We start from the raw sequence: 23228 nt of genomic DNA, 5'->3' as shown, positions 1-23228 counted from the left end.
TTTATATTTATTTTAAATTTTTTATTTTTTTTTATTTTTTTACCTTCAATTTATTGTATATTATAATAAATTTTTTAATATTGCACTAATTAGGAGATGATTGGAATCTTTTGGCGGCAAATCTGCACTAAATAATTTATTTTTCTGTTAGCCCATTTGGGAAAGGATTGATTGGTGCAGGGTTTCAGAGTTGAGTTGGGTTGCACGTGATGTGGTCAAAAAGTACCTTGATTTTGCACAAATGCATTTGATTCTGTGCTAATCAGCAAGGCAATTACAATACATTTCTCTATTTTATTTTAAACTTAATCCATTACAAATTTAAGGTATAAAATATATATATATAATTTATTTATTAAATATGTGTATTAAAATATTTATATTTTAAATTTATAATAAATGGATTTAGACAAAAATTTCTCCATATTTCTTATGCTAAAAAAATCATTTTGATTTGTACAGCATCAATTCAACTGTTCAAACTAATACCTCTTTTACTAGTATCATAAGAAGCGGCATTTATCTTCATTTTCCCTAATCAAATTCAGCTCTTATAGTACACACATAGATGGGTTCCCTTGTCTTTGCTACAGACGATAAACCTCATGCTGTGTGCGTCCCATATCCAGCTCAAAGTCATGTGAATCCAATGCTCAAGCTAGCCAAAATCCTTCACTCCAATGGCTTTCACATAACTTTTGTCAACACAGAATATAACCACAGACGCTTGCTTAAGTCTAGAGGCCCCAATTCCCTTGACGGATTGCCAGATTTCCACTTTGAGGCTATCCCTGATGGCCTTCCACCATCTGATGCCAATGCCACGCAAGACATTCCTTCTCTCTGTGATTCCACCTCCAGGCACTCCTTAGTCCCATTTCGTCATCTTCTTTCCAGACTCGAGTCTTCCAATAATGTTCCCCCGGTTACCTGCATTATTTCTGATGCATGCATGAGCTTTACTCTTGATGCAGCTCAAGAATTCGGGATTCCTGACGTACTCTTCTGGACGCTCAGCTCTTGTGGCGTTTTGGCCTATGCACATTATCGTCATCTGATTGAAAGAGGCTTAACACCTCTTAAAGGTTTAATACTCTCACCCTTTCTTCAAATGTAGTTGGCAGAAGAATTCATTTTGTAGGTCTACTCAGTGTTTCTTAAACTTGATTTGTTTTGTGAAATGCAGATGAGAGCTATCTAACAAATGGGTACTTGGAGAAAACCATAGATTGGATTCCAGGAATAAAAAATATTCGCTTAAGGGATCTTCCAAGCTTCATCAGAACTACTGACAGAAATGACATCATGCTCAATTTCCTTGCAAGGGAAATAGAGAGAACTTCAAGAGCTTCTGCTGTCATTTTGAACACATTCGAGGCCTTCGAGAGAGATGTGTTGAATGTCCTCTCCACCATGTTTCCTCCTATTTACACTATTGGTCCTCTTCAGTTGCTTGTTGATCAGATCCCAAACAGCAACTTGAAAAGCATTGGTTCAAATCTTTGGAAAGAACAGCCAGAGTGTATTGACTGGCTTGATTCAAAAGAACCAAACTCAGTTGTGTACATAAATTTTGGTAGCATCACTGTAATAAACCCACAACAAATGGTAGAATTTGCTTGGGGGCTAGCCAACAGCAAGAAACCCTTTTTGTGGATAATAAGGCCGGATCTTGTGGTTGGCGAAGCTGCCATGCTGCCACCCAAATTTGTGTCTGAAACGAAGGATAGAGGCATGTTAGCTAGCTGGTGTCCACAAGAGCAAATCTTGAAGCATCCTGCAATAGGAGGATTTTTAAGCCATATGGGGTGGAACTCGACATTGGACAGTATTTGTGGAGGTGTGCCAATGATTTGTTGGCCATTTTTTGCAGAGCAACAGACCAACTGTTTGTTTGCTTGCAATGAATGGGGTGTTGGGATGGAGATTGATAACGATGTAAAGAGAGACGAAGTGGTGAAGCTTGTGAGAGAGTTAATGGATGGAAAAAAGGGTAAAGAAATGAGAAGGCAGGCAATGGATTGGAAGACCAAAGCAGAGGAGGCCACAAGACCAGGTGGCTCTTCTCACAGAAATTTGAACCAACTGGTCAGATTTCTTCAAAGAAAATGAGTCGGAATTCCTAATGGCTGAGAAAGAATATCACGCTGGCTTGATTACCTGCAGTGTGTGTTTGTATTGAATATTTGATGTGTATTTTTATTGCTAAAAATCTGTCATTCAAAATGAGCAAATTAAGCCCTCGGAGGGCTTTTTTTTTAAGAAATAAATAAAAAAATGAATCAATAGTGCAGGGGTTGAGAGTTCAGTTGAGTTGCGTTGCATGATGTGATGTGGTGAGAAGTCCCTTGATTTTGCATCAATGCATTTGATTAAGCAAGATATCTGCTAAGATTCTGTTTGTTTAATAAGAAAATATTTTTTTAAAAAAAATATTTTTTATATTTTTTAATATTTGAAACATTTAAAAAAAATTAATTAATGAAAAATAATTTTTTAATTAGAGAAAAAATTAAATTATTTTTTAAAAAATAATTTCTATTTTTTAAAAAAGAAAGTTACTTTTAGTTATTTAAATTTTGATAATCTTATTAAAATATGAATATATATATATATGTATGAAATAAATATATATCATTAATTTAATATTGTAATTAAATAATAAAAAATAATATTTATAAAATATATTTTTCATATATAAATTAGTTTTTATAAAATAAATAGAGCCTAAAATACAATATATTTCTTCTGCTAAGCAGTGATGTCTAGGTATGGTTAATTTATTCTTTTAAAACCATATTGATGCATTTGACATCTCATTTAAAATTAGGCTTAATTGAAAAATAATAATAATAATATCTTCAACTTTAATGGTTAAGTTTTAATTTTAGAAAATTCAAATTTTTATTTTTTAACTCTATCACAAATTAATTTTAAATCAATTTTTTTATTTACAACAATAACAAAATAATGAGAGGCATTCATAAACTCGTCAGAATTATAGAATTATATTATTATGGTGGTTGAATGAAGTAAATTGATAGGAGAAGATATTGACAGTTATCTAGTTTTATTTGGAATAAATTATTTATAAAAAAAAAATTAAATGAATTTTTATATAATTATATTTAATTTTTAATTTTTTAAAATTAAACAAATTTGAATTTTATCATTCTAAATATGATAATTAATAAAAAATATTTTAATTAAATTTTTATAAAATTCTTAATTTTAAATAATTTTACTCTAAATAATTTATAATTAATTTTTTTAAAAAATTATAAAATTAATTACTATTCATTTCGATTTGAAAGTTACATATTTAAATTTAATTAGGCTGCCGGCTGCTAAGCAGAATTTTTAATATTTTTTAATTAATATATTTTAAAAAATTGTTTAAACCATCCGGCTGCTTTGCAGAAAAATTATTTTATTTTATTTTTTTGTCCAACTCAAGGAGAAGATTGAGATAAACAAAATAGCAGCCTAACTTTTGGAGCTTGGTGAAGGTATTGCGGGCCCACTCATATTCAGCTTCCATGCACTCTTCCAATGTTTTTAAAATAATAATCAATTCCGTCCTTCATGAGTTGACAGGTGAGTTCATAGCCGGCCTATTGATTAATTTATGGAATAAGGTTGAATTTGCCTCTGTATTTATTAGGAGATTTAATTTAGTATATTTTTAATTTTTATTTTAATTTAATTTATAAATTTTATTTTATATTTAAATTAATTTAATTAATAAAAATATATAATTATTTAATTATTTTTTTAAATATAAAAATATTATTTTTATATTATATAATTAATTAATAAAAATATTCTTTTTATTATTTAATATTATTAATTAAACTGAAAATATATATAAAAAATATTTTTAAATTTTTATATAATTAATTAAAATTAAAAATTATTACTATTTCAATTAATAATATTGAATAATAAAAATAATATTTTTATTTAATTAATTATACAATATAAAAAATAATATTTTAATATTAAAAAATAATTAAATATTAAATAATTTATTTAAATAAATGATTTGATATATAATTAATTAATTAATTATACAATATAAAAATAATATTTTAATAATAACAAAAGTCATTTTTTAATATTATTTTAAAAAAATAATTAAATATTTTAAAAATGATATTAAAATATTATTTTTATATTGTATAATTTGTATAATTAAAATATTAAATAAATTATTTTTATATTATATTTTAATATTAAAAATGATATTTTTGTTAATTGGGCTAATTTGAGTGATTAAATTAGATAAAAAATTAAAAATAGATTAAATTCAACCTATCCAGTAAGTATAGGGGGCAAATTAAACCTTATTCCATTAATTTATATACTCGGTTAATATTATTAAATCTTTAAATTATTTATATTATTATTAAATATTATAAGTAATTAATTTATTTATATAAAAATATAATATGTTAATTTATACCCTATTTTTGTATTTTATTTTAAATTAATGAATTTTATCTTTTTTTTTTAAATTAAACAATTAGACATTTATAAAAAAAATTATTATAAGAAATTAAAAAATTAAGATTTAATGAAAGTTAAATCAGAATTCGATCAATATATTAAATAAATATTGATTAATTCTTACAAAAGAAATAATTTATTTTTTACTAAAAAATATTAAAATAAAGTTAGTTAAATTTTAATGTGTAACGTGAAAAAATAATTTCAAATTTTTGTTTTTAATTTTAGTTTTTAAATAATGATATTTTATAATAAAAATAATTAAAATAAAATTCATAATAATAAATTTTATATTAATAAAAAATAAATTCTAAAATTTATTATTATGAAATAAATTACCGCTAAGGTGTGAGATGTGATGATAAGGATCCCTTCTCTCTTAACCAATAGTCTTTGATTCAAACTTTGAGTGTGGAGCACAACTTTAATACTTGAGAGGGAGCGCTTTGTCCCCCCCTTTATAAGTTTGCGCGGTGCAAATCTAAATTAATCAAACTAGTGGACTTCGGATACCATATTATTTTTACAAAAATAAATAAATAAATAAATTATTTCGATGTCTTAAATTATATCATAATAAAAGGATTAAATTTTATATTAGAATATAAATAAATGATTAATTCAAGTTTAAACTAACAAAATAAATTATTTATATCTCTAATGCTAATGGAGAGTTTAGTACTAGGTTAATAAGGGATTATTTTTATAATTTTTAACTCTTCATTGATGTTATTTGGACACTTAAAAAAATTAGATTAATTTTTTATTTTTCTTAGGATTAAATATTAACTCTGAGAGTCTAGATTAATAAATATCCTTTTTAAAAATTAAGATTTATGAGAGTAACATTTAAATCTTGATTTTTTAACATTTTACCACACACAATCGTTACATATAACTTCATTTGTGCAAAAAGATGCATTTTCATCTTCAAAGTCATAGGTTCTACATGAGTAAATTTTATAGACAATTCTTCAACTCAAGGCTTTAAAAATAAAGTACTTAAACTTCTATTTGCAACACAAAATTATCTTATTTTTAATTTAAGTAACTTAAAACCTTTAGTTATAAATATTTAGGTGATTATTATTGACATACATGACACTTATCAAATTAAAAAAAATATATTTTATCTCTCCTTGTTTAATATTTCTAAAAAAATAAATAATTAAAAGTAATATTTTATAATGAATTTCTCTCAACCTTCTCTCTCCCTTATTTTTTCTCTCTCTAAACAAACAGCTTCCATATCTCTCCATCTCCCAGATGAATTGAGCCCGAAAAATCTGACCGAGAAGGGATATGGGAATTATTTGTTTAGAGAGAGAAAATATAATTTTATAATATGATAATAAGTGTCATACCTCAAAAAAAAAAAAGAAAAGCTTAGAAATTGGTTATGTTTTGTTTATAAATTGAAGTTGAAGGATATTTTATTATTGCACACTGTAATTGAGGTATTCAGTTTAACAACAGAAAGAATTTGAAGTCAGATTACTCAGTAGTCCGAGCTTTAGTTAATTCAGTCCAATATGCTCATATGTGACTGCTGTTAGATGTTTATTTCTTATTATTTTTTTTAATAGTGATCAAGAGTTTAGGGGTAAGAGATGTATCCCATCCCAAAGTCAAGGAGATCTTGCATAGGGATTTACAATAGGTTTATATATTGTGTGATGCGAACTGAAAATAGAGTACATTGAGAGTTACCTTAGCGATGAACTCATCCTTTGCTGGCATCTTTATTTTTTAATCGATTGAACTGTCCAAACTAACACATCTTTTGCTTGTGCTTGTGTTATAAGAAGCAGCATTTAGCTCCATTTTCCCTAATCAAATTCGCTTCACATAGATACAGATGGGATCCTTTGCATTTGGCAGAGACGATAAACCTCATGCTGTTTGCGTTCCATATCCAGCTCAAGGTCATGTAAATCCAATGCTCAAGCTAGCAAAAATGCTCCACTCCAATGGCTTTCAAATCACTTTTGTCAACACAGAGTATAACCACAGACGCTTGCTTAAGTCTAGAGGCCCCAATTCCCTTGACGGATTGCCAGATTTCCACTTTGAGGCTATCCCTGATGGCCTTCCACCATCTGATGCCAATGCCACGCAAGACATCCCTTCTCTCTGTGACTCCACCTCCAAGCACTCCTTAGTCCCATTTCGTCATCTTCTTTCCAGACTCGAGTCTTCCAATAATTTTCCTCCGGTTACCTGTATTATTTCTGATGCTTGCATGAGCTTTACTCTTGATGCAGCTCAAGAATTTGGGATTCCTGACGTACTCTTCTGGACGCCCAGCTCTTGTGGCGTTTTGGCCTATGCACATTATCGTCATCTGATTGAAAGAGGCTTAACCCCTCTTAAAGGTTTAATACTCTCACCTTTCTTCAAATGTAGTTGGCAGAAGAATTCATTTTGTAGGTCTACTCAGTGTTTCTTAAACTTGATTTGTTTTGTGAAATGCAGACGAGAGCTATCTAACAAATGGGTACTTGGAGAAAACCATAGATTGGATTCCAGGAATGAAAAATATTCGCTTAAGGGATCTTCCAAGCTTCATCAGAACTACCGACAGAAATGACATCATGCTCAATTTCCTTGCAAGGGAAATCGAGAGAACTTCAAGAGCTTCTGCTGTCATTTTGAACACATTCGAGGCCTTCGAGAGAGATGTGTTGAATGTCCTCTCCACCATGTTTCCTCCTATTTACACTATTGGTCCTCTTCAGTTGCTTGTTGATCAGATCCCAAACAGCAACTTGAAAAGCATTGGTTCAAATCTTTGGAAAGAACAGCCAGAGTGTATTGACTGGCTTGATTCAAAAGAACCAAACTCAGTTGTGTACGTAAATTTTGGTAGCATCACTGTAATAAACCCACAACAAATGGTAGAATTTGCTTGGGGGCTAGCCAACAGCAAGAAACCCTTTTTGTGGATAATAAGGCCGGATCTTGTGGTTGGCGACGCTGCCATGCTGCCACCCGAATTTGTCTCTGAAACGAAGGATAGAGGCATGTTAGCGAGCTGGTGTCCACAAGAGCAAATCTTGAAGCATCCTGCAATAGGAGGATTTTTAAGCCATATGGGGTGGAACTCGACATTGGACAGTATTTGTGGAGGTGTGCCAATTATTTGTTGGCCATTTTTTGCAGAGCAACAGACCAACTGTTGGTTTGCTTGCAATGAATGGGGTGTTGGGATGGAGATTGATAACGATGTAAAGAGAGACGAAGTGGAGAAGCTTGTGAGAGAGTTAATGGATGGAAAGAAGGGTAAAGAAATGAAAAGTCAGGCAATGGATTGGAGGACCAAAGCAGAGGAGGCCACAATACCAGGTGCCTCTTCTCACAGAAATTTGGACCAACTGGTCGAATTTCTTCAAAGAAAGTAAGTTGGAATTTGTAATGGTAGAGCAGAGTATCACTCTCGCTTGATGACCTAGTTTGTTTCGAGTGAATGTTTGTTCTGTATTTTTACTGTTAAAAATCTGTCATTCAAAATAAGCAAATTAAGCCCTCAGTGGGGCTTTTTTTTCCCCTCAAGGAATAAATAAGAAAAATAATCAATGGTAGATAAGTAGGATTCAAATCCTCACTTTCTTAAAAAATCTATAGTACAATATGCACACCTTATTCATAAAAATTAGAAACAGAGGTTTTAATTTCATAAAAAAAAAAAAAGAAAAAAGAAACAGAGGTTCCATTTGTGGTTGTGTTCACCTATCTATTGTCTTGTTGACAGTAACACCTCCTTGATCAATCTGTCTAAATTTATATATGATCTACCATTAGGAGCTGTGGCTTCTTCTGCTTTTCTCTTCCACTCCAATGCCTTCTTTCTCATTTCTTTACCCTTCTCTCCCTCAATTAACTCCTTTACGAGCTTCTCCACTTCATCTCTCTTCACATCATTATCTATCTCCATACCAATACCCCATTCAGTACAAGCAAACCTGCAGTTAGTAGGCTGCTCACCGCCAATTGGCCAACAAACCATTGGAACTCCGCTTGACAAGCTTTCAGTCGTCGAATTCCATCCCATATGGCTTAGAAACCCTCCAATTGATGGGTGCTTTAGGATTTGTTCCTGCTGACACCAGCTTGCCATCATACCTCTTTCTTTGGTTTCATCAAGGAACTCTTTTGGCAAAATTGCGGATTCACCTTGGACAAGGTCAGGCCTTATTATCCAGAGGAAGTTTTGTTTGCTGTTAGCTAGTCCCCACGCAAACTCTACAAGTTGTTGCGATGTGATGACAGTCATGCTGCCAAAATTTACAAAAACGACTGAATTGGGTTCCTTGGAATCAAGCCATTGGAGACACTCAGTGTCTTCTTTCCACAGATTGGAACTGATGGATGCTACATCATTCTCTGAAGAATTTTTACCAAGAAGCAACTGGAGAGGACCCAGGGTGTAAATTGGAGGGCTGAACATAGATGAAAGACCAAGCAAAACTTCATTTTCTAACTCATCATAAGTATTTAAAACAATGGCTGAAGCTTTTGAGGCTTTCTCTATCTCTCTAATCGCAAATTTTAGCATTGAATCATTTCCATCTGTTATGCGAATTATAGTCGGCAAGTCCCTCAGACGAATATCTTTCATACCTGGAATCCAATCGATGGTAGTCTCCAGATACCCATTTGTTAAATAGCTCACATCTGCATACAAAATCAGAGAAATCTTGTTAATTACTTAAAATTACATCAAAATTCCAAGGTGGCTTTTAATCAAATCATGACTCGTACCTTCAAGTGGTACTAGGCCTCTTTCAATAAGATTCTTAGAATTTGCATAGCCTAAGAATCCACAAGCACTTGTAGTCCAAAAAAGAACATCAGGGACTCCAATTTCTTCAGCAGCTTTAAGAGTAAAAGTCATGATACCATCGGAGATTATGCAAGAAACTGGTGGAATATCAGAGGACGAGTTAAGTTTAGCAAGAAGCTCACGGAATGGGACTAAGCAATTCGTTGAGGTAGCTTCAACAAGAGATGCAATGTCTTGGCTAGCATCAGCATCAGTCGGAGGTAGACCGTCCGGGATGGTTTCAAAGACAAAGTCAGGAAGGCCAGGAAGGGAGTTGGAGCCTCTAGACTTAAGCAAGCGTCTCTGGTTATGCTGAGTGTGAACAAAAGTAATGTAAAAGCCACTGTGATGGAGTAGTTTTGCTAGTTTGAGCATTGGGTTTATGTGACCCTGAGCTGGGTAGGGGATGCACACTGCATGAGGCTTGCTCATCCCAGGAATATCCATATCTCTCTGTTTCTTTAGTGAGCCGTGGAGTTGCTTAGATAATACAGAATGCAATATATATAAATCCCTGGAAGACCAGGATGTAGACGTGCCGTGCGGTTCAAGATATAAGTCAAAATAACAGTCAGCCACCGAATAAAATATTTATTTGATTCATTTAATTTTTATTCTTATAAAATTTACCTCATTTCTATAGGAAAGCTTCAATTAATATTAATTTATTGTATTAATTGGTTTTGTTCAAAGAACATCATGTAAATGTTAATTAAAAATTCAAAAGCACCCTGGAGAAGAGTGGCTGCCAAGCTTGTATGGACTCCCAACTCAACTTCCTTTTAAACAAGTCAAAATTTTACATATATGTAAATTTAATTTGGCCCCCTCAAATTTTGTGGGCAAACTCACAAGTCAAAAAAAATCTCCTAATAATTAAAGGATTTAGAAAATCGCTTTTTATTTTAGTTTGACTCTTTTAAAGCAGCTTTAATTTCTTTCTTATTTAGGATTTTTTAATTATTTTTAATTAAATTTTTTTTCTAGATTATAAGAGAACATATGTCTATAAATAAGCATTTATTATGTAATGTTTAGGAGCTTTATGAGTTCAATATAAATTCAACTTTGTGTTATCAAATTTTAATTCTTATCAACTTTTGTGTTGTAGTAAATTAATCTTAGATTTATCTCTTTTTAAGAGTGGCGTCTACTTAATTGATTGAACTTATTTTACAGTGTCATAAATTTATCGAAGGGACTTCAATTATCACCCTTTTTTGTGATGTGTTTATTCACTTATAGCAAGAATTTTTGCGAGTTTATCTTTTTTTTTTTTTTGTTTTCTTAGTTAAATTATGTAATGCCCAAAAAAAAAAGAAATAAACAATTAATTAATTGCATTATTTGAGATTTATTTTATTATTTAAAAATGCTCTTATGAAATTATTTTGAAGCTCTAAAGTTAAGTTTTGAATTTTAATTTTAAATGTATTTAACTTAGAATTTTATTATAATATTATTTTATACTAATAGCAAAAATGATAAATATATTATTGTACTCCAAAAATAAATAGTGTCTTAACTACATAAAATTGATTTTAATTAATGTTTTACTATTCATATATTAAATTTATTTTAAATTGTTGTTTAATATATTGTGTGTATTATTATTATTATTATTAAACTTAATTTAATTATGGTATAGTATTTTGGAATACATTGAAAATAATTTTGGACCTTATTAAAAAAAAAGTTCAAGGATTTAAATATAAAAAAAAGGAAAAAGAAAAGAAAGTAAAAAAGGAATGTCTAGCAGACACCGCCCCCCTCACTCACTCTCTCTCTTTTCTTTTCTTTTTTTTTTTTTTTGGCCATAACTTTATTCTTCGGTCACCGTTTTCAGCGTTTTTGATATCAAAACACTACTCTCTTCATGGGCATCGTGTATATACCAAGTTTATGTGGTATCGTTTCTCGATTTGTGTGAATCAAACTTCAAAAGTTTTATCCCATTTTAATTTTTGGGCTAGATTTATCTTAAACCATAAATCCTACTAAAAATCTGAGACCACCAGCACGTCTTACACGTCGAGAGTTTTGCAACAACACTAATTTGGAATTTTTTTTGACACCAAAAATTTTGAGGCCCACGAACTTATCAGTAATTTTTCGAGTCTTTAATGAGTCTGTTTAGTTAAATAAAAATTATATTCTAACTTCTGGTATTGTGAACTTCGTGGGGATATTTTTATTTTGAGAAAATTCCATCGGCGACCGAGACTGCGTTTTCAAGCCAGACACATGGGCTGCCGGACCCACTTCAGAAGTGGGTCAATATTAAAGTGTTTTTCACCATTTTCAAATGCCCTGGACACGTTTCAGGTGTCAGAATTGGCATAGGTAAACCTAAACTTCAAATACACAATTTTACCTAAGGTTAAGTTTAGAATAAAATTCATAAAATATTTGTGGGTAGCTAGAAAATTATGATTCTAATTGTATTAGTATAATAACATTATTAAAGACTGCAGGGCATGATTACAGAATTTTTTGGGTTAGTTTGGATAGTTTTTTGTAAAATGTTAATTATAAACTTAATAGCTAAATTATATAGTTATATGAGTTTTGACTGATTTGATAGGCCCAGAAGGGGCAGTATATTATTGTTGTGCTATGGGCCTGAGGCCATTAGATTAGGAAGTGTGTTTGAGTTGTTTTGCAGGTTGGGTATGTCCTAGTTACAGGAGAAACTCTACCGAATTTCTAACATAAATTTAAGGTATCTCTTTAAGTCTTTGTTTTGTTTTAATATTAATAAATTTATGATTATAATTGTTTAGGTGATCCGAGTCAACCATCATCCTCTTCTCAGCTGCCTCAGTGATCTTTGGTCAATCAGTAAGTAGATGTTGATTTTGTTTATAATTTCAATGTTAATAATTTATATTCAAAGCATGCTCATACATTCATATATATGTATGAATATATCTAGTTAAATGCTAGGTACACTCTTTTATTGCATACTTTATTGAACTTATTTGTGGATGTCACCTTAAGGTAATTTGGAGCTGTGTGCGTGTATTGGTGTCTGTATGGTATGGATGTGGACTTGAGCAGAATGGGTAGTTGCAGTTGGAGCTTGATTCGGTAGGACCCTATTCTTATATATGGATAAGTCGGGGTGAGTACGGCTTGAGTTGATCTCATTGACTCCCGCACCTGGATTATTAAGAGAAAGTTTGACTTGAGTTGACCTCTCTGGCAGGCATTGAAATTAAGTGAGCTATATAGGGGATCATTTCCCATATATATATATATATATATATATATATATGCCACATAGGTGTGTGAGTGCTCCAAATTATCTTTTGTGTGAGTATTGTTTAAATTATTTGATACTATATGATTATGTTGCATTTCATATCTAGGAAATACATTAGATCAAGATAGTTCTATAAATTATATTTAAAATCAATATCTTATTCTATGAGTCGAATGCTCACCCCTGTTCAACTATTTTTCCTCAGGTGACAGGTAGACTTAGTTTTACTTTTATTATCTTTGTTTAATTTAAAAACTCTGCATGTACCAGTAGTTGTATTATTTTTATATGGGGTTGTAATAACTAAATTTTTAAAGTTGTAAACTTATTTATGTGAGAATACTTTGATGTATGTAAAATTTATTGAGGATTGTGAGGGTGAGCTGAGCTCCCCATATTATTATTTTTATTTACTTACAGGTCGGGTGAGTAATGCTTCTTGTTGGGTAGTCCAATTTATGGCCGAACTCTGTTTGTTTATTTACTTGAAATTGGGCTACTGTTTTGGGCTCTATGAATAGATTAGTAATAGTTAGGCTTACTACGGGTTTCGGGGACTTTATACTGATCCAAGTCCTAGTGCCAATCCGGCCCAAAAATCGGGTTGTGACAAATTATTACTTTGTTAATTGCTCATTATTTACCTTTTTTCCATAAAATATCAAAATCACAAAAATATATTTATAGTTGAATTCTACTTCAATAAATTGCAAACAATCCCAAAAATGGTAAATATATATTTTATTATTACTAACTAAGATTAGTTGTGATATTGAAAATGAAAATTAGAGAATAAATCATTACTTTTTTATTAATTAAGAAATTATATAACTAAATGACATATAATATGAATGTTTTAGCAATTCTTTTTATTTTTATTTTTGTACTTTAGTGTAACAAATTTCTTTATCAATAAAAATGAATGTTATCTTTTATTTGTAATCTTATTAAATTTAAAATTTTCAAGAGTGTTAATCCAAAATTCATACCTAAATTAGAACTAGAATTAGATCGGACTAGACCAATCGAAACTGAAATTGCTTTAAAATTGGATTAAAACCATGATCGAACTGAAATCCGTTCGAACCGACAAAATCTAGACTAGTTATAGTTCAAATCCCAAAGGCCAAGGAATCACAAATTCTAAAATACTAGATTGAAACTAGATTCCAACTCGAAACTAGATGGAAACTGACCATTAACCAAATTTAAATGTATCCACATATTAATTTAATATATTCAAAATAAATAATTCTAAAATTCTCTCAACGAAATCAAATCATAATTGATAATTAATGCTTCTACTTTCATCAATTTAATTACTTTTATTAAACAAAAAATAGTGATGTATACATCTCTCAATTTAATTTATAAAAAAAGTTGATATTCATTCTACTAAAGATCGGTGTGATCATATCATGAGGTCATTAACCAACCTTTCGAAGTTACTATAAGAAGAACCACCAAGATTTGTGGCAACTTGAGCTTTCCTCTGCCAATCCATCGCCTTGACTCTCATTTCCTTCCCTTTCTTTCCTTCCATCAACTCCCTCACAACCTGTTCAACTTTCTCCCTCTTAACATCACTATCAATCTCCACCCCAATCCCCCATTTCTCACATGAATACAAGCAATTCGTCTGTTGGTCAGCGAAAAAAGGCCAACAAATCAATGCCACTCCTTGACAAATACTCTCCAAGGTAGAGTTCCATCCACAACGTGTCAAAAACCCTCCAACTGAAGCATGACCGAGAACTGTCTCTTGGGGACACCAACCGACAAGTAAACCTCTACCATTTATTTCATCCATGAAGTCTTTGGACATTATCTTCTCTCCACCATCAAGAAGGTCTGGCCTAATCACCCACAGAAATGGGTACTTGCTATTAGCAAGTCCCCAAGCAAACTCCTTCAGCTGCTCTTGACTCACTGTAATTAGGCTTCCAAAGTTTACATACACAACTGATTTGGGCTCTCTTTTATCTAGCCAACTTAAGCATTCATTGTCTTCCTTCCACAAATTTGATTCAATGGACTCAAAATTTGGTGAAGAAAGATTTTGCTGAAGCATTGATAATGGGCCAGTGGAGTACAACACTGGAAATGCGGTGTTTATCACATCCAAGACCTCTTTGTCTAGCTCATCAAATGTGTTGAGGATAAGCCCCTTAGCTTTCATGGAATTGTTGAGTGATTTTAAGTTGTAATTGAAGAATATGTCATTTGGATCTGTGGTGCGGATGAAGGTTGGTAGATCTTTTAATCGGATTCCTTCCATTGCAGGTATCCAATCAATTACATTATCAAGATATCCATTAGTCAAGCATCTAGCATCTGCATTTTGCATATCATTAACAATTATCAAGGCATGCAGTTTATCAAAAGATTTCTTCACTTTTACATTAAAATTTAAAATAAACACTTGCCACTAAATTGAATCGAATCAACTTATTAATGTCTATTTGGAATTGAGGTTTGAGGATCAAAATTATTTTTCAGAAAAAAAACATCATTTTAAATACTTTTAAAAAAAAACTATTTCTTATTTTAGTGTTGTCACCATTAAAACTTATAAATTTAATTTTAAATTATTTTTAATACTTTTTAATTAGTATTTTTAAAAAAATATATTTTTTTCTTAATAGCAATTTCAATAATAATGCTAAATAAGCTCTTATAATTTTATGAGTTAAATTGGTTTTAAAAAATTAATTTTAAGGCAAATTCAACATGCCTGACAAGTTTAAGGTGGAAATTAAAACTTTAGTGCTCCCTAAATTATTATCCTCTTTGCTATATAGAAATTATTTTTTATTCCAAAAATAATCCTCATGAAAGGAAAAAGAAAGAAGAAAGAGAAGGAAAAGGAAAAGAGAAAGAGGAAGAGAAAGATTTTACCTTTTAGTGGAACAACGCCTCTTCTCTTGAGCTCTTCAAAGTGAAGATAACCCGACATGCCAACAGCACTAGGAGTAAAAAGAATCATCTCTTGAATGCCAAATTCATAAGCAACCTCTAAAGTGAAGCTCATCACACCATCAGAAATAATGCAAGAAACAGCAGGCAAATTCGATGAGCCATTAAGTTTAACTATGAGGTCCCGAAATGAACGCCGGCCATGGTCCGGCAAGGTTATACAGAGGTGTTGTAAGTCTTCGATGCCTCGCTGGCTAGCCTCCGGCAGACCATCGGAGATAGTTTCAAACTGGAAATCATGGAAGCCCTTGAGAGAATCAAGACCTCTGTTGCTGAGTATGCGTTGGTAATTGAATTCTGTATGGACAAAGGTGATGTGGAAGCCTCTGAAATGAAGTAGTTTTGCAAGTTTTAGCATAGGGTTTATGTGGCCTTGAGCAGGAAATGGAATACAAACTGCATGGGGTTTCAAAGACTCCATTGATATTGGTTTCTTCAAAAAGTGAAAGAAAAAGAAGAGCTTCCAAGGAAGATTTGTTCTCTTGAAGCGATTCATCCCGTAGACCCGACCAGGGCCGCCGGTTCTGGCTCTAAACCGGGCCAAGACCAACTTGAATCGGCAGTTTAAAGGCTTGAACTGGAATGAGATATACTTTAGTGACAGATTATTTAGTATAGTCGGTGTACATACACTTTTTTTGGAAAATATATAGGTCTTATTTTCTTAAAATTAAGAATAATTAATTTTTTATATTTAAGGGATCACTATTTTTTAGTGCTCCCAGTATATCCAATAATTAGTCGACTTTAAGAGTCAGTTTTGACCATCTTTCGAAGCCTGAATTGTAACTAAATAAAAATGAATGATTTGAATAACTGATTTTTTCAAATCATATTTTTTTACGCGGTAGCTTTAGATAGCGCTATGTAGATCAAATTATTTTCAAATCAGAATCAAACCCATTAAAAATTGAAACCAAAATCGCCTTTCAATTAGATCAAAATTAATTACCAAACTGATTTAGTTTAATTTCAATTCACTTCCTTCCAAGAATTTAAACTGTCAATTTCAATTCAAAATTAACTCAAATCGAGCCAGTGACCAGGCATACTCATTCCTGTATTACTTAAATCTGAAGGGATTAAATGTGGGTTGTGGTTTAATTATTTTGTTTTTCTTCTAAAATTTCAAAATAATTTGAATCTTTTAAGTTAATCATGAGGTGGGATCATTTAATCCTTGGTTACGTGTATGCATATTTCATAATTGCTTATTTAAAAGAAAGACAAATATTTCTTATTGATTGAATAGTAAATTAGGCGAAGTTCCTATTTGAAAATATTAATTATTTTAATAATTATTAATTATTTAAAATTAACGGTTAGTAGTTAATTGCTTATATAACTATTACGATAGAAATATTTAGTAAAAATAATTATTAAATATAAAAATAATAATAAAATTTCATTGACTCTCGTTAAAACATTTTATCAATTTCTAAAAGTTAAAAGGATGAATCACTTCTTCAAAATATTAATATAAATATTATATTATCAAATAATATAAATAAGAGAAATAATATTTTAACTCTGATTAAAATACTAAACACTACTTAACTATTGCAGAACAGGGCCTAATTACCAAATGATGACATCTGATCTTCATTTTATTAATTTAATAATAGAAGCAGAAGACAAGAAGCTTCGTAAGAATTCTCTAATAATTTCAAGATAAATGTTATATTTATAATTGTGCACATTAGTCATCATGAGAGAGAATTAAAAAAATAAAATAGCATCTTAGCAAGTCCAATGGCCATACCTAAGAAGATGCACTTGATGTCGTTTTCCTCTTTATTTTATTTTTAGGGTCACATTGTTGTAAGATTATGCTCCCATTAAAAGATGCTACCAACAGTAATTACACTTTTAATGCAATCTCTTTATATATATAATTATTGATTCAAATCTTATATTATATAATCTGAAACTTACTTTACATGTCAAATATAAAGGATTTATTTTTAAATTTTATTAATTTTAAATTTATTTATATATATTTTTTATATAATTAGATACGATTGAGATTTAAATCAATATCTCACCCTCTCGTCTAGAGAGTGGTCAAAAAATGTGGCTAGCATTATTGATTTGGTAAACATGCAAAAGATTTGCCACATTGTTTCGAAATATGTTCTTTGTCAAAGATAATAATTGTTACTGTTAATTAATAGTTAATAATTAGTGGTTTCGGGATATGTTCTTTGCCAAAGATAATAATTGTTACTGTTAGTTAATAGTTAATAATTAGTAGCTGATGATAATAAGTTTAAATTAAGTATTTGATAAAATTATATTTAGATATTATACATCATATAATTTATTTTATTATTAAAATAAATATATAATTATTAATTTCATATATTATGTCATTTATTATATTATTAAAATCAAAATATAATTATTGATTTATTATATCATATTATTTATTTTATTATTAAAATAAAAAAATTAAATTCCTTAAAAAATAATTAAATAATTTTAAAAATATAGTTATAAAATAATAAAGTAATTATTGTTTTATAAAGAAAAAATCTTACAATTTTAAGTTTTTAGGAAAAAAAACTTATTTTTTATAATAAATAAATATTCTATATTTTATGTTATTAATAACAAAATATTTTAATAAAATAGTAATACGCTAATTCAAGTATTAAGATTGTAAAATAAAAAGATAAAAGCAAATAATATTAATAATATTGATTTTCGAGTTATATAAAAAATGATATTATATTCTAAATAAAAAATAAAATTAAATCAGTTATTAGTTGATGAGAAACAATTCTAACAATAAAGTTGATGCAAATTGGAGCTGATGGATATCATATTAATTGCCCATCAGTTATTAGCTCAAATTTTTTAAAGTTACCAAACACCTTAGCTCATCTGTTTTGGTGTCTATTAGCTATTAATTATACTTAAAAAGTCAACTAAACACCTCCACAATATTTACTTTATCATCATCTTTGATCTTAACGTGTTTAATAGAAGGTTAAAAACTTAAGAGTTAAATATTACCTTAATAAGTTTTAATTTTTAAAAAGATAATTATTAATTAGGCTTTCAAAGTTAACGATTAATCTTTTAAAAATGTATAAATATTAATAAATTAAAAAATTAACTTAATTTCTTTTAAATATTCAAATAATATTAACAATAAATTAAAAATTATTATATCATAATTACTCTTATTAATATTAATATCATACTAAACACTTTTAAGTTTATTTCTAGGCTACGAAGGAATAAGCATTTAAACTAAGAAACCAGTACTATCTCTTGGAACCTTAATATCCTGTTTGGATAGGAGGAAAAAATAGAGAGGAAAGAAAATAAATTGAGATTGATACTTTTTTTTTTGTTTGAAAATGAAGAGAAAATAAGAGTAGTGAAAATAACCCTTATTTTTTCTTTGTTATTTTCTCTCTAATTTAGAGAGAAAATAATAAAAGTGTGGAATTATAAATTAAAATTATAAAATTATCCTTTTTTAAGTTTTTTTAAATATATAAGATAAAATTATAAATTTATCATACTTTTCTTTTTTTCTCTTTATTTTCCTCTTTTACTATTCAAATAAAAGAAAAAAAAATAATTTTTTTAAAAATTTTTTACTCTTTATTTCTCTTTATTCCTAAAAGATTTCCCAAAACAGCGTGTAAGGGTCATAGTCAATAAGAGACTAGTACCCACGCCCACTATCAAGCCAACATAACCACCGTGATGACGGCTTCACTGATAGAGTCGTCCAAACGGAGCAAATCATCGAAGAACCCTCTCCAAGACAAGACACACCTCAAATCAGAGCTATTTACAACCCAACCTGAAAAAGGAAAGGGAAAAAAAATTATAGTCCGAACTAGGAAGGAGACTTCCTTGTTTTGAAGGGGCAAAGGAGACTGAGAACCAATAAGATGGAAAAGAAAAAAAAACTTAGAAACTAAGGCTTCATTTATTTCATACATATGAAAGATATTTTTTATTAATATTTTTTATAAAAATATTTTTTACTGTTTGATTATAATATTAAATTTTATATATATATTTCATGTATATATAAGTGTGTTCATATTTTAATAAAATTATCAAAATTTAAAAAATAAAAAATAACTTCATCTTTTAAAAAATAGAAGTCATTTTACTTAAAAATGACTTAATTTTTTCTTTGAATAAGAAAATATTTTTTATTAATTAATTTTTCTGAGTACTCTAAACACTAAAAAACATATAAAATATTTTTCATAAAATAAATAGAGACTAAAATTAAGAATAAGAGAAAACTAGCTTTCAAAAGAGCTAAAGAGAAAAGACTCGTAAAATATTGAGTTTTATGTTTTTCCTATTAAGAATTCACACATAATGTCTTTTATAATAATTATGAGTCATTCCAATTTAAGATTATGTTAATTTCGTAAGGGATAAATTTAAAATTGAAAAGGAGTTTAATTACATTAGTGGTGTTAAGAGTTTTTTTAATTTTAAAGTTTTGAATTTAAATTTCAATCAAAATTAATTATATTAAAATAATATTTATATATTATAACAAATTAATTGGCTTCTAAAATGCTTAATATATAAATATATTAATTCTTGAATCAACCTGTAATTAATAATTATGTTATATATATATATATATTAAAATTAAAAATAAAAGAGAAACTTATTAATTTTTTTATGTTATTAAAGAAAGAAACAAGAGATAGTATAGGCAATTAATATGAAGGGCTATTTTAAATTAGATTTAAATTTTTTTATTTATTAAAATTTATTTCAGGGTGTTTTTAGTTTCTTTATAAATTTTTTAATTATTGAATTAGTTACAGCCTTAATTTATGGATATAACTTTACATATGTCACGACTTAAAATTCTGAGCCGTGACCAATACATAATTTAAGTATTCTTAAATCATGCAAGTCTTATTAGAGTATTTTAAATAAATATATTGTCACTTACTAATAAAAAAAAAGGCAAAATGTAAATAAACAAAATATTGAATAAAAATTATAAATATCCCATAAATAAATTGCAAAGTCTCTATAGATTTCAAATAAAAATCTAAACTATTTAATAAATTATACACATACATATAACAATAATGAAAGATGATGAAAATACTTGTTGAGAGTATTTGGTAGAAAAAAGAGAGGTGATAAACAGGTTTTGAGAGTAAAGTTTAGCAGAAGAGATAATTAGGGTATATATATTTCAAGAGTTCTATTAGGTATAGAATGAGATAAGAATTATTATTGAATGGGGTTTTTCAGATTACAGATCTATATTTAATTTCAAAAATAATATATATATATATAAATAAATAAACAGGTCATCCAATAAAATATTTTTTATTTTATTTTATTATTTTTTTCTAGATAAATATTTTAAATTATTGTTAGATAATTAAAGTAAATAAACAATTAAATAGATAAATATTGGGTTTCCACATACTTCCCCCCTTAAAAGAAATTCGATCCCGAATTTAAACAGATAAAATTCTAACCTAAAGAATCAAATAAGTGGGGATATTTGGCTTGCATTTCAGATTCTGCCTCCCATGTGACCTCACTACTTGAGTGATTATGCCATAAGACCTTGACCAAAGCCACTTTCTTATACCAGAGTTTTCTCATTTGTCGATCTAAAATCTTTACTGGTTGCTCCTCATATGACATATCATCCCTAAATTGTATGGTCTGAGGTTGCAAAACATGAGATGGATCTGATACATACTTCCTAAGCATAGAAATATGGAAAACTGGATGTACATGCGCAAAATTAGATGGAATGGCTAAACGGTAAGCAACTGCTCCAATTATTTCCAAAATTTCAAATGGACCAACAAAATGAGGGCTAAGCTTCCCTTTCTTTCCAAGCCTAATGATTATTTTCATAAGTGAAACTCTCAGAAATACATGATCACCAACCATAAACTCTACATCTTTACGCTTAGGATCAGTATAACTTCTCTATCGACTTTAAGCAGTCAAAAGTCTATCATGAATTAGTCGAACCTTCTTTAAAGTTAACTGTATCCAACTCTGGTCTATACTTGCCTGATAACTATTATTATAAGCAAACTCCACTAAAGGCAAATGATGATCCCAATAGCCACCAAAATCCATAACCATGCACGAAGCATCTCCTTCAATGTTTGTATGGTCCTTTCTGACTGTTCATCTGTCTGAGGGTGAAAAGCAGTATTAAAGTCTACTCGTGTTCCTAAAGCTTCTTGGAATTTCTTCCAAAATCGAGAAGTAAACTGAGTACCATGATCAGAGACAATGGAAATTAGAATACCATGAAGACTAACAATCTTATCTATATACAACTGTGCAAGTTTAGCAAAGTCATATGTAGTCTTCATAGGAAGGAAATGAACAGATTTTGTCAATCTATCCACTATCACCCAAATTGCATTGTAACCACCTCATGTACTAGGTGAACCCACAACAAAGTCCATAGTAACGTGCTCTCACTTCCACTCGAGAATAGGTACTGGCTGAAATAACCCAGATGGTCTCTGATATTCTGTCTTAACTTGTTGACAAGTCAAACATTTAGCAACAAAGTCTGCAACATCCCTCTTCATACCACCCCACCAATAATGCTCCCTTAAATCACGGTACATCTTAGTTGAACTTGGGTGTACAGTGTAAGCAGAATGGTGTGCCTCATCTATGATTTCTCTTCTCAACTCATCAACATTGGGGACACAAAGTCTAGTGCCATAACGAAGAACTCCATCATCATTTAACATGAACCCTTGAGCTTGGCCTTGATGAATACTATCTATAATCTAACACAACTGAGAATCCCTCTTCTGAGCAGCCTTAATTCGATCAATTAAGATAGGCCTAACTCGAAAATGTGCTAAGAATGATCCAGCTACAATTTCAAACTCTACTCCCTGATCTAACAACTCATGTAATTCACCAATCAGAGGCCTCCTTGAAGGAGCGAAAGCATGAAAAACACAAGTTTATATCATTGAATTCAAAATTTTTTCACCTAGGGTCACATGCATCATGCAAGATTCATTTTTATCTATTTGATTTCAATGATAAACAGCATATTAAAACTCTTTTAATATGTTTTGGATCTAGATTTGCCATTTAAGATTTTAGAATTAATCAGATTAATTCATTAGAACCCTAGATTAGATCAAGAACAAGTGCACTAACCTTTTTGATGCACTGTAGTGTGTTTGGCACCTTTGGGATGCTCCTAGGACACCAGATGTCGTCCCTCTAGCTTGTCCACACCAAGATCACTAATGGTAGTCCTTGAATAGCTTCTAAAGCTCTTCCAATCAATTAGAAAATCAAGTTTTTCCTTTTGAGAGATTACAGATGTAAACAGGACACTAAAAATAATTTTTAGTATTTTTAATTCAAGAAATTATTGTCTAATCTCTTTGAATTGATGAGAGATGAAGAAGAAGAGAAAGGATGGCAGCCAAGGGTGGCGGCACCAAAGAGAGAACAACAGTTAGTTATTTTTTTCTTTTATCCTTACACTTATATAGCTAGGTCATCACTTAAAACCCTTGTCACATGTCACATTCTGATTGGTTCTAGGTTTAATTGACCCAATCACATTGTGCCAAGTGTCAAACCTATATTTAATCTTGACTTTGATCTTCTTATATGATTAAAAGA

General features: G+C 29.7%; 4 protein-coding genes across 4 annotated transcripts; 2 read left to right on the top strand and 2 right to left on the bottom strand.

The window, feature by feature from the left end:
• The first annotated feature begins 543 nt into the window (after window positions 1-543).
• Window positions 544-2112, top strand: LOC110649379 (7-deoxyloganetin glucosyltransferase). Its single transcript, XM_058152038.1, has 2 exons — window positions 544-1085; window positions 1187-2112. The coding sequence occupies exons 1-2, from the start codon at window positions 569-571 to the stop codon at window positions 2110-2112; spliced, it is 1443 nt and encodes a 480-aa protein (XP_058008021.1). The 5' UTR covers window positions 544-568.
• A 4138-nt stretch (window positions 2113-6250) lies between these two features.
• On the top strand, window positions 6251-8025 carry LOC110649377 (7-deoxyloganetin glucosyltransferase-like). Its single transcript, XM_058151230.1, has 2 exons — window positions 6251-6884; window positions 6985-8025. The coding sequence occupies exons 1-2, from the start codon at window positions 6368-6370 to the stop codon at window positions 7908-7910; spliced, it is 1443 nt and encodes a 480-aa protein (XP_058007213.1). The 5' UTR covers window positions 6251-6367; the 3' UTR covers window positions 7911-8025.
• Window positions 8026-8065: 40 nt separating this feature from the next.
• On the bottom strand, window positions 8066-9904 carry LOC110649378 (7-deoxyloganetin glucosyltransferase-like). Its single transcript, XM_021803919.2, has 2 exons — window positions 9271-9904; window positions 8066-9183 (listed from the first exon to the last, which is right to left on the bottom strand). The coding sequence occupies exons 1-2, from the start codon at window positions 9776-9778 to the stop codon at window positions 8243-8245; spliced, it is 1449 nt and encodes a 482-aa protein (XP_021659611.2). The 5' UTR covers window positions 9779-9904; the 3' UTR covers window positions 8066-8242.
• A 3997-nt stretch (window positions 9905-13901) lies between these two features.
• LOC110652202 (7-deoxyloganetin glucosyltransferase) lies at window positions 13902-16124 on the bottom strand. Its single transcript, XM_058152037.1, has 2 exons — window positions 15495-16124; window positions 13902-14930 (listed from the first exon to the last, which is right to left on the bottom strand). The coding sequence occupies exons 1-2, from the start codon at window positions 16066-16068 to the stop codon at window positions 14008-14010; spliced, it is 1497 nt and encodes a 498-aa protein (XP_058008020.1). The 5' UTR covers window positions 16069-16124; the 3' UTR covers window positions 13902-14007.
• Window positions 16125-23228: the final 7104 nt, after the last annotated feature.

The sequence above is a fragment of the Hevea brasiliensis genome, chromosome 8 (assembly GCF_030052815.1).
Source record: "Hevea brasiliensis isolate MT/VB/25A 57/8 chromosome 8, ASM3005281v1, whole genome shotgun sequence".
NCBI classification, from domain to species: Eukaryota; Viridiplantae; Streptophyta; class Magnoliopsida; order Malpighiales; family Euphorbiaceae; genus Hevea; species Hevea brasiliensis.
Note: the sequence above shows the minus strand (reverse complement) of the source record. Positions and strands in the feature narration are given on the sequence as shown.